A 10770-nucleotide genomic window follows, 5' to 3' on the forward strand; every position below is an offset into this window, starting at 1 on the left:
TGTCTGGCTGGTAAGTCTGTTGCAGGGAAGGGGCAGTGGGAGGGAAAGACCTTGAGGGGTACAGATTGAGGCCCCTGCAGTGAAAGACAAGGTGGGGCTGGCGCAGGGGCAGGTGCTGCCCACCCCAGGGCAGGGTGGGGCATGGCATGGACCCACAAGCAGCTTATTCGGGGGGGCCGAGAGAGGGGTGACACCTGCAGCGCACTCTGGGGGAGGCATGGGAGGCCTGTACCCCCATATCTGTGGGTGGGGTGAGGGTGGGCTGCTGCTGTACACTTGGGACCAGAGGCAGTGCTGGGCTCTTCCCAGTGGTGGGGCTGCAGGCGGGGCGGGCAGCAGTGGCACTGGGAGGAGGAGGCCTATGGTGGGGAAGGGGCTACAGCCACACCAAAGTTCACTGTAGCCCCTGCTTTCCGCACTATCCCACCCACCCCGAGCGCAGCCCTGGCTAAGCCCCTCTGCCGAGAAGGTCCCGGCGCTGCCCCCTGCCCCAAGCACACAGCAGCAGCCTGCCCTTGCCCTGCGCACAGACCTGGGGGGCACAGGCCCCTGTGCCTCTCCCAGGGTGTGTACAGCGGTGGGAGCCACCTGGCTCCCCCTGGCTGCATGCATGCACGCAACGTTTATCAATGACATTATCAGCCAAAAAAAGCCGATTGCTGATAATGTCCATTTTCCTTTTATCGGTGCCAATATGATATGGACTGATGTATTGGTGCATCTCTATTGATGGTTAGGAGTTTAGATCAGTTTCCAATAACTTAGACCTGTTTGTATGTAATAACTGTACCTGGCCTATATGTATATGTTTATATATGCATATGTATATGTATGAAGGGAAAGATTGTTAGGATATTTTAACATTTATTGAAATTGTTTTCATAATTATTTCATTGCAAGAAAAGTTCCATGTAATATTTTTATAATGAGATCTATTTTTAGGAAATCTACCAAAATATTTCCCAGAGCTGGTTAACACTTTATGCTCTAGCCTGAAGTCTGGCTCATTAATGGAAAAAAGAAAAAAAAAAGTACCACAAAGAAGTATTGAAAAGTATTTAAATTTTTCATTCTCAATTTTAAAATAGATGTAAATCAACATTTAAGATTTTACCTGTTCTTGTAGGAAGTAATTTGCATTCAGATTTCAAGCCTGAAACCTTCTTTTACCATTAAGTCAGTTATGAACCATGGATGAAGATGTTTGTAGGAAATGCTGGGCCAAGCCTGCCTGTAGCAATGCTGACAAGGCTTGGTATAATAACTGTAGTTAGCAATGAGAAACGTAAGACCAATGACATCTACATATGGAGTGTTCTTAATGCTAAAGAACAGATCCAACAAGAGTGATTCCCATTTCCCACCAATTTGCGTTCTGTTAGTGGTTTGTATTCTGTATTCCTTTTCCTCACCATCATCAATGTGCAAGGAAGATTGCTTTTTCCTTCTTTAGGTGAGAGCTAATTTAACAGTTCATAGCTAAGTATGATGCTAAACACCAGCTCTACACTGTACTATTTATTTCTTCCATGTATTCTGTGCTTTCAGGTTTTGGCATTAGAGCTGAAACACTGGGTACAACTAATAGCTTGCTCTTGTGGAGATGAACAACAGACAGATATGCTATTGGCAGCTGCTGAAATACTTCAAAATATTATACCACTCTTTCTGACCAATGAGAAACTCATCCTTGGTGAGTAAATTCCTTGAATTATGTGCCATATTCTCCTAGGACTTTTTAAAGCACGGAATAGATAAAAACCTAAGAATACATGAAGCTTTTTTATATATATAATTAATCACCTGATAGGATTAAAATGTATTATTTTGAAGAATTAGAAAGTGTTTCATAGACTCTATTCTCTTCGTAATTGGAACAGCTGAATATTCTAATTTATTGAACTAATGTGGAGCAAGAACAATTTAGTTGAAAACTCCTTGGTGTAGCAGGCCCAAATATAAAAATATCTAATAGCTGACTATTTCTGAATAGGGGAAGAAATATGATTAACCCTAGAAATATGGTATAGATTTTTAATAGTGAGGATAATTAACTACTGGGTACTTCACCAAGAAATTCATTAATTTCTCTAATATTTGACAGGTTCAAAACAAAAATTAAATGTCTGTTTGGAAAACAAATGCTCTTGTTCAGCCACACATTATTGGTTTTGAAGCAAATTATTGGTTGTTGGATCCACCTGAAGGCAGTAGCAAACCTCTCACTGATATTGCTTGAACCAGGAATTAGTATAAAAAGACCAGCAAAGTCATGCTTTCCTTTTCTGTCTTATTCATAGAATCATGATAAAGTAGTTGAGAAAGATCTGAGTCCACAAGTTAGTGCATGAACATCCCTGATTTTTTATTTTACCTTTATTATATTTTATTTTACTGCTAAGTACTGTTTATGAAATGTTTCATATGTGAATGTGAAATATGGAATAGCTAACCTCAGAATAATGCATTTATGGATGGAGGGAAGAGGATTATCTTGCATTGTAAAGTAAGCTATTAACTTTTAATGCCATTTTACCTTCTATGACAGAATTAAAATGGTCTGTTTTGAGTAGTGTCTCAATAGCATGCTATTGGACTGGATCCACTTTTTTTTGTTAGCAAAATGAATGTTAGTATTTCAAACATCTGAAAATAATACTACTGTAAAAAAGTATGCATTAATTATTCAAGACTAAGTTACCATGATAAACCATTTACCTTCCAGCATTCAAGTAATAAGATATCAAGATTATCAACGTTTCAATTTAATGCTGAATTCTCACACGCATGTGTTTTAAAGTTCCTGTCATTACCATGTATTGGTAATGATTAGAGGCCTGGAAAGCATGACTTCTGTGGAAAAGCTGAAAGAGCTAGGATTATTAGGTCTGGAGAAGAAAAGACCTACGAAGACTTGATAACAGTCTTCAAGTACTTGAAGAATGATTTTTCTCTGATGGTGTACAGGATGGGATTAGGAGCTAAAGTAGAGAAGATTTGGATGGAGGATCAGGAAGAATTTTCTGACTGTGAGGGGAATTAAGTATTGGAACAGGGTATCTAGAGAAGTTGTGGAATCTCCATCCCTGGACATTTTCAAGAACAGGTTAGACAGATACTTGGCTGGGATGGTGTCATTGGAGATGATCCTACTTTGAATGGGACTGGACTAGATGACCTCATGAGGTCTCTTCCAGCCCTACTTTCCTATTATCCTATGTGAAAAACTCTTATTATTGGTATATTTATTTATTACTAATTATGTTTTTGCAAATGTAGGAAAAGGCTCTGCTTGATTTAATTGTACTCATATATATTAAGAATTTGCCTGCATTTTTTTTATAGTATTATTTCTTGTACTATTAATATGATGGTTCTCAGCTGAGGTACCGCAGCACCTTGGGGTGCTGTGAGCCTCCATCTCTCCCCTTCCCCCCCCCCCCCAAGGGGGGCTGAGATGCAGTCACAGCTGCCCTGCAGCTAAAACTGCCCTGGTGTACATTGTTGCTGCATTAGGACTGTGATCAGCCTAAAGCAGGCAGAAGCTGGCTTGACTGTAGCCCTTTAAGATCCAACTCCATGCTCCTCCCAGAAACAGAGGCAGGACAGAGGAGGTGGGGGGACAGGCCTGAGATGGGAGGCATTTTTCCAGAGTACTGGGATGGCTTCAGCCCTAGATGCATCCATCTCCCACCTGTGCACTCTCCAGGTTGATCCAGAGCAGTGTTTCCCAACCTTTTAAGTACCAAGTACGCCCTAACTTCTGAAGATTTTAATAAGTACCCCAACAGTCAATTTTCCAGGAGATTTCATATTTACAGACTAATGCATGCCGTATGTTGAAAGAAGGGCTGTGTATATAAGGCCGTGATATGACAGATGTCTGATCTGGTGTGGGTAGGGTTGCCACCTTTTACACCATAGATGCACACTCAAGTATGTACCTGCACTAGTGGTGATGTTGGCCAAAGCTCCCAATGCCATGCAGAGCATGGCACACCAAATTATTACTGGGGAATTTAATTTTTTTAATTGCACCAAATCTTTTGCCATGGTTTTGAGAGGAGGAAGGGGCAAGAGAGAGAGAGGAAAAGAGGGCAAGAGAGACATTGTTGGGGTACCTGCATATCTCCTGCCTGTGTCTCGTGTACCCGCAGGGGTACACATGCCACAGGTTGAGAAACTATGATCCAGATGGGTACACAGAGGAGACCATTCTCCCCAGGTGGGAACCCTCCTGGACAGTAGTGTAACTAGGAGTGGGTAGCAGGGGCACCAGCCCTGGGGATGAGCTTAGTAGAGGCACCAGAATTGTCCCCAACCCCTGAAAAGTCTGTGCCTGCGCAGACCCATGGTGTTGCGCTTACAGAAGTAGCAACTGATGCATGAACACCCTGCTGCTGCTGCTGCTGCTGCTGCAGCTTTAAGAGCAAGAGCTGGGATGGGCAGACCATGTGGTGGTAGCAGCAGTATCTGGGGCGTTTTTTGCAGTTTCAGGCGTGGGTAAGACTCCTGTGTGTGCCCCCACCCCTTGCTTGTTATGCCTCTGCTCCTGGAGGTCTGCAAAGGATCCCACCAGGGGGGCATGTCCCTTTCCCCCATCTTGCCAACTGCCTACTGCCCTTCCTCAGAAGGGTAGAGGGCAGTCGGTCAATCAGTGGGCTCCCCTATGGCAGACAGCACATAAATTCTTAGCGCTAGGAATGAATGCCCGTTTAAGGGCAGGGTAACTGAAAGTACTCTCACTGATTAGCCAAGGCACGTAGTGGTGACAGGTGCAACTATTTCCCATGCCACTACATTCCAGGGCCTTTCTGCCTAGATGTCCAGCAGTAATGCCAACTGTAGTTGCAGTTTTTCAGCTTGCATTGTTTTTATTCGTTGCTGGCCTGAGCTGGATTTAAGTGAATGCCCTTTAGATGAATATCTGCGTCCTTTCCTGTTTTTTTGACCTGATAAGTGTCCTGACTACCATATTTTATAGTTGCCTTACCCTCTCTAGTTACCTGCCCCTGTTCTATTTAACACTTTCTCAAAGCCTACAACTCCTCTTTTGCCCCCTCCTCACTGAAGTAATTTATATTGCCATTTATGCCACCTTCTAATTTGGCTGCAAGGACATAATGTTTTTAAAATATGCATGCATAGTCATGCAATCTGTATCATCCTTATCATTTAAGTTTTGGTTCAAATTTAAATAAGAAACTTCCATAATGTGCCTAGTCAATACTTATATCTAAGAGGTAGGGAAAAGGTAGTCTCTGATTCTTACAAGTCTTATTCCTCTGATTCTTATAAGTACAAAGATAGTCTTAGACCAGTAATATGAGATTTAATTACCTACGTGGTTATCCAGGCTGGTTGTAGTATGTCACTTCTTACTTTGTGTTAAACCAGAAACTTTTAGTTTTTGGCTATTGAACTGAATAATATAACATGCAGTTTAATATGATGTGAAAGGTGCGTGGTGGTAGTAGAGTTAACCTGAGTGGACTATGAGGTGGATCAAAAACTGGCTTGATTTTTGGGCTCAAAGGGTAATAATCAATGACTCAATGTGTAGCTGGCAGCCAGTATCAAATGAATTACCCCAGGGGTTGGTCCTAGGACTGGTTGTGTTGAATGTCTTCATCAGCAATCTGGAAGATGGGATGGAGTGCACCCTCAGGAATTATGCAGATGACACCAAGCTGGGGTGAGTAGTAGATATGCTGGAGCAGTGTTTCTCAATCCATGGTACACGTACCCCTGAGGGTACACGAGACATGGGTAGGGGGTATGCGGGTGCCACGTTTTGAGTTTGGCCCGCCTCCCCCCACCCAGTGGGTTGGAGGTGTCTTTGTCTGTTCAGGCCAGAAGTTCTGGCTGCCGCCCCTCCCGCCACGTCCGGAGCGCCAGTGCTTTCACTCCCCTGCGTCATTGTGCCTGGGGACAGTGGGGGAGGCCCCGAGCTGGCTGCTTTGGTCCTCAGTGAAAAAGTAGGACTCAGCTTGCGGTGATGAAACCGAAAGTGCCACAGTGGGACTTCCGGTTTTGCTTTTGCTGCGTCAATCGGCAGGGGGTACATAAGGTACCAATGGTTGAGAACCACTGCGCTGGAGGGTAGGGCTAGGATTCAGAGATACCTAGACAAATTGAAGGATTGGACCAAAAGAAGTCTCATGAAGTTCAGTAAGGACAAATGCAAAGTCCAGTACTTAGGATGGAACCATACCATGTCCAAGTACAGGCTGGGGGCTGACTGGCTAGGTAGCAGCTCTGCAGAAAAGAACCTGGGGGTTACAGAGGACGATAGGCTGAATATGAGCCAACCCTATTCCCTTGTTGCCAATAACAGTAACGGCATACTAGACTGTATTAGTAGGGGCATTGCTAGTAGATTGAGATAATTGATTCTTCCTCTCACTGGTGAGGCCACATCTGGAGTACTGTATCCAGTTTTGAGCCCCCGCACTACAGAAAGGATGTGGACGAATTGGAGAGAGTCCAGCAGAGGGCAATAAAAATGGTGAGAGGGCTGGGGCACATGACTTACGAGGAGAGGCTGAGGGAACTAGGCTTATTTAATCTATAGAAGAGAAGACTGAGAAGGGATTTAATAGCAGCCTTCAACTACCTGAGAAGCAGTTACAAAGAGGATGGTCTACTCTGTTCTCACTGATGGCAGATGACAGAACAAGGAGCAACAGTCTCAAGTTGCAACAAGGGAAGTTTAGGTTAGATATTAGGGAAAACTTTCTCGCGAGAAGGGTAGTAAAACACTGGAACAGGCTTCCCAGAGAAGTTGTGGAATTATCCATCCTTGGTGGTTTTTAAGACCCAGCTAGGCAACGCCTTCACTGGGATGATGCAGCTGGATTGCCCTGCCTTGAGCAGGGGGTTGGACAAGATGACCTCCTGAGGTCTCTTCCAACCCTAATTTTCTATAAATCTAAGATAAACAATAAACAAACTTACTCAACCCATTAAGAACATATGTAAGTTGTATGTTTAACATATATGTGGTAACATTTGGAAATGTTGGGAACTTAGCTTGGTGTAATACCAACTGTATCTTGTATTCTTTAGACATCAAGGTAAATTATTCTTGAAAGCCAGCGAGAATGGATATTAATATATTTACTATTAAATATACAAAATAGACATATCTTGTCTTCTGAGATGTCGTAAGAATCATAAATCAGTCAATAAACCATTTGATCTGATACGTGTCTTTTTGTGGTATCCATAGCACTTAACTAAGCTAAGCCTATGCCATTCCTTTAGTATCAGGAGAATATACCACATGAGTTTTGTGTGTTTGGCCCTGCCTTATAGTATCTGGAAAACTTGACTCTTGGAACCAAAAATCTAGAACTTACAAATAGGACAGATGCTACCATTCCTGTCCAGTGGTGGACATCAAGAGTTTTTTAAATGACCAGTACAGGACTTTTGAGCTTTTTATCCCTTTCCATGATTGAATTAGAACAAAGCTGGCAGTGGTCCTGTGTGACAAGAGATGGTGATTCCAGTCCTTTTCTGATGATTCTGAATAGACCTTCAAAACTAACAAAATTGGCATTAATTGCCACCCTTGTTGAATAAAAAATTCAGGCTAGGTACAGATGTTACACTTATAGTGTGTTAAGCGTGCAGAAAGTGCGTTATGGCTGTGACAGAACAGATGTTCACTGCACATAAAGTACTTTAAAAATGGTGGACCCCGCTCTAATTTAACCCTTGATGGATGTGGTATAAGACTACAGTGCTTTAGGTTAGAGTGCTTTATCAAATGTCTATACCACACCTCATTACGAGTCAAGGTAGGTCACATTCCCTAGGCATCCCAGGGGCCCCTTGCTGGGCAGCTTGCTAGCCTTGGCTAGTGCTCATCTGCTTCAGGTGAGCACTGGCCCAGCCTTGCCCCTGGGCTGTCATAAAAAGGAGCTAGAACGGCTTTGTCTCCTCTCTGCACAGCTGGGCAGGAGGTGGGGGAATGGTGACCCTGTGCCATGAAGGTCCTCCCTAGATTTCTGGGTCAGGTCTTGGAGGTGGGGAAGGGGGGGCTGGACCAGGTCTGCAGGGCAGCAGGTTCCTTTGCCCCACTCCCAATTCCCAGTACAGTGAAAAGTGGGGCCCAAGATCCCCATGCTAGGGCTCCTGATTACAGCTGTCAAGAGGCTGCAGGGGGCCATGCAGGTCCTCCCCCAAATTGCTGGGTTGGGCTGGGTCAGCATTGCAGAGGAGCTGTACCCCCGCCCCAGCCTCTTGATAGCTGCAGCCAGGAGCTGCAGCATGGGGCTGCCGAGCTGGGCTTTCACCTTGCTGGGAACTGGGGTTGGGGGAAGGGAGCCCCTCTACCTGGCCTAGCTCCTCCAAAACCTGTCCCGGCCATCTGGGGGGGGTGCTACAAGGCACGTGGTCTCCCTCCCCCACTCCCTTTTCCATCCAGCTGCTGCTGGCATGTGAGAGCACCCCCAAACTGCCAGCCTTGGCCAGTGCAGTCAGGCACTGAGCCTCCTCCACTGAACAACACATCTGTTCGGTTGGTTCTGGTCTAACTTACAGCACTTTAAGTCAAGTGCGGTGGAGTGCTTCCACTAGGGGCTTTTTAATGCCTGTACTTAGCCTCAAGTACTAACCTTTCTCCCCAAAGAGTGAGTGAGCCCAAACAGGCCAGAGCTCACAGAGGCAGGACAGTGCATGCAGCACATTTTCTGGAGCTATCAGGCTGGCACTTTTCACAATTGCTGACTCTGTTGTGTACAAAAATTATACCAAATACAGGGCCTGCTTTTGAAATCGGTTACACTGGTCTAAATTAGGAATCCGCTGTATTCAGGTTTCAGCCCACAAATTGTTGCTCCATAAATGATACCCGTAGATGGAATCTACACACAAAAATCATTACTTACGTGAAGGACTTACTGGGCCCCTGCATATCAACAGGACTTCCACTGCTGTCTAGCAAGAAGAATGCAAACTTCAGAAAGTTCAAAGTACTCATTTCTTAGCAAAGCTCTCGCAATGATGCTGAAGGTGGTTCTTCCTCAGCAATTGAACACTGAACCCTATTGCAGAGTAAAGCTACCAGGCGGAGACTAAAGAGGAGGAGAACAAAGATGTTTGGCTGCCTAGAATGTGTATTTTGCAGCAGATGGCATTTTGACTGTATTCTCATTCAGCCTTCCCATTTTGAATATTTTATTACATTTTTGGTATGTTTAGATGAGGAAGTACATATTTCTGTAACTGTTCTGATTTGCCTTGTGAAGAGCAAAAATCTAAATTCTTTCCCTCTCTGTAAATGTTCAGGTCTTTCCGATACGCTGACCATGTGGAAATGCGTGGTTCTCCTGTTGCAGAGTGAAGAGCTGATAGTAAGGAATGCAGCTGCTGAAGTTATACGGGTGGCCCAGTCTCAAGAAACTATCTGTAAAAAAAGAGGTACTGTTTCTTCTGTTACCATAGACATTACTGATTCTTCCTTTTTGGGTGAAACAGTAGTGCTTTAATGCTTTTTAATTGCAAACTGACTCATATTTCTTACAGCCACTTAACTGTGGAATATGAGTAAATCATGTAGTAATAATGCTCACACACTTGATTTTTTTTTAACTCTTTTTGGTGAAATTTTCTTTTGTGTGGGAATTTAGAAAAAACAACTACTGTATTTATTTAGCTGTTGAGGTATGATGAATCAGACCAGATCTGCTAAGCCTAGCAATTTTGGAAATGCTAGGGATCTGAGATCTGAACTTATATTAAATTGCAACTGGAGGTAAAAGCCACTTAGCTCCCAGGGCAGTGGGGAAGAGAGATGGGAAACAGTATTCCTGGGTTTTCTGCCTGACTCCCCATGGGAACTTGGGAAGTCCTTTAACTTGGTCTTGCTACATTAGTTTACTCATCTGTATTAATATGTATCCCCACAGGAATGTTGATAAGTTTATTTGGTGACTGCACTTTACTTTTTCTTACTCTGGCACATGCAGATTTGTATTAATTTGCATAATACAGCCTCTCTGGCCATGCATATCAATCTGTGTTTTGTTTTGTCTGTCTACTGATATTATAAGTTCTTTGAGTACAGGTCGGTGTCTTCCCCCATGTCTTGTACAATGCCAATACCTCTAATGTCAGCCATTAAAGGTAATTATCCACATTAGTATGAAGTTAGGCAGAAGGTAGGGCAGGTTACTGGTACTTTAGAGACTAACTGGTTCAGAAACGAATAAGCTTTTTTATGCAATAACCCACTTTACGATGCCTCTCTGATCCTAACCCACTTTACGATGCCTCTCTGATCCATTCATTCTAGAAGCATTTGAATGAAAAAAAAAATATTTGCAGCTTTTTTACTTTTCCCTCCTACTATATGTTCAGACTGAGGGGTGAAGCAGGGTGACTTCAGATCAGTGGTTGTCAAGCAGGGGTACGCATATCCCTAGGGGTACTTAAAAAGGTCATTGGGGGTACACAGAACTCTATGTGCATGCGCGCAGCCAAAGCTCAGCACACAGGCAGCCAAGAGCACAGCCCGGCCACATGGAAAGCAGTTGGGTCCAGCTGGTAAGTTTGTTGTGGGAGAGGGAGTAGGGCTGGGACTGCGGCAGAGGCAGGGGCTGCCCAGCTGAGGCACAGCACGGGACTGATCCATGTGTGGCTGGCTCCCGATGCTACGCACACCCTGGGAGGGAGGGGGGGTGGGCTCGTGCCCCTGGATCTGGGGTGGGCTGGGGCCAGGGCCATGCCGGGCTCTTCTCAGCATGTGCTGGGCTGAGCCAG

The 10770-nt window shown here is 44.4% G+C and overlaps 1 protein-coding gene and 1 long non-coding RNA gene across 5 annotated transcripts in view; one reads left to right on the forward strand and one right to left on the reverse strand.

Annotated features, from left to right (window-relative positions):
* The window catches only part of THADA (THADA, armadillo repeat containing), a 368709-nt gene that overhangs the window by 305349 nt on the left and 52590 nt on the right, over positions 1-10770 (forward strand). For all 4 annotated transcript variants that reach the window (XM_019516368.1, XM_019516370.1, XM_019516371.1 and 1 more), the window contains exons 36-37: positions 1549-1693; positions 9298-9429. In XM_019516368.1, the coding sequence (XP_019371913.1) occupies positions 1549-1693; positions 9298-9429 (277 nt within the window). The remainder of the gene's footprint in view (positions 1-1548; positions 1694-9297; positions 9430-10770) is intronic.
* The window catches only part of LOC109296788, a 3438-nt gene continuing 1843 nt past the window's right edge, over positions 9176-10770 (reverse strand). Inside the window, exon 2 of the long non-coding RNA XR_002097052.1 lies at positions 9176-9415. This is a non-coding gene — a long non-coding RNA (uncharacterized LOC109296788). The remainder of the gene's footprint in view (positions 9416-10770) is intronic.

This window comes from Gavialis gangeticus, unplaced genomic scaffold, assembly GCF_001723915.1.
Source record: "Gavialis gangeticus isolate Ggan-Ray unplaced genomic scaffold, GavGan_comp1, whole genome shotgun sequence".
Lineage (NCBI taxonomy): Eukaryota > Metazoa > Chordata > Crocodylia > Gavialidae > Gavialis > Gavialis gangeticus.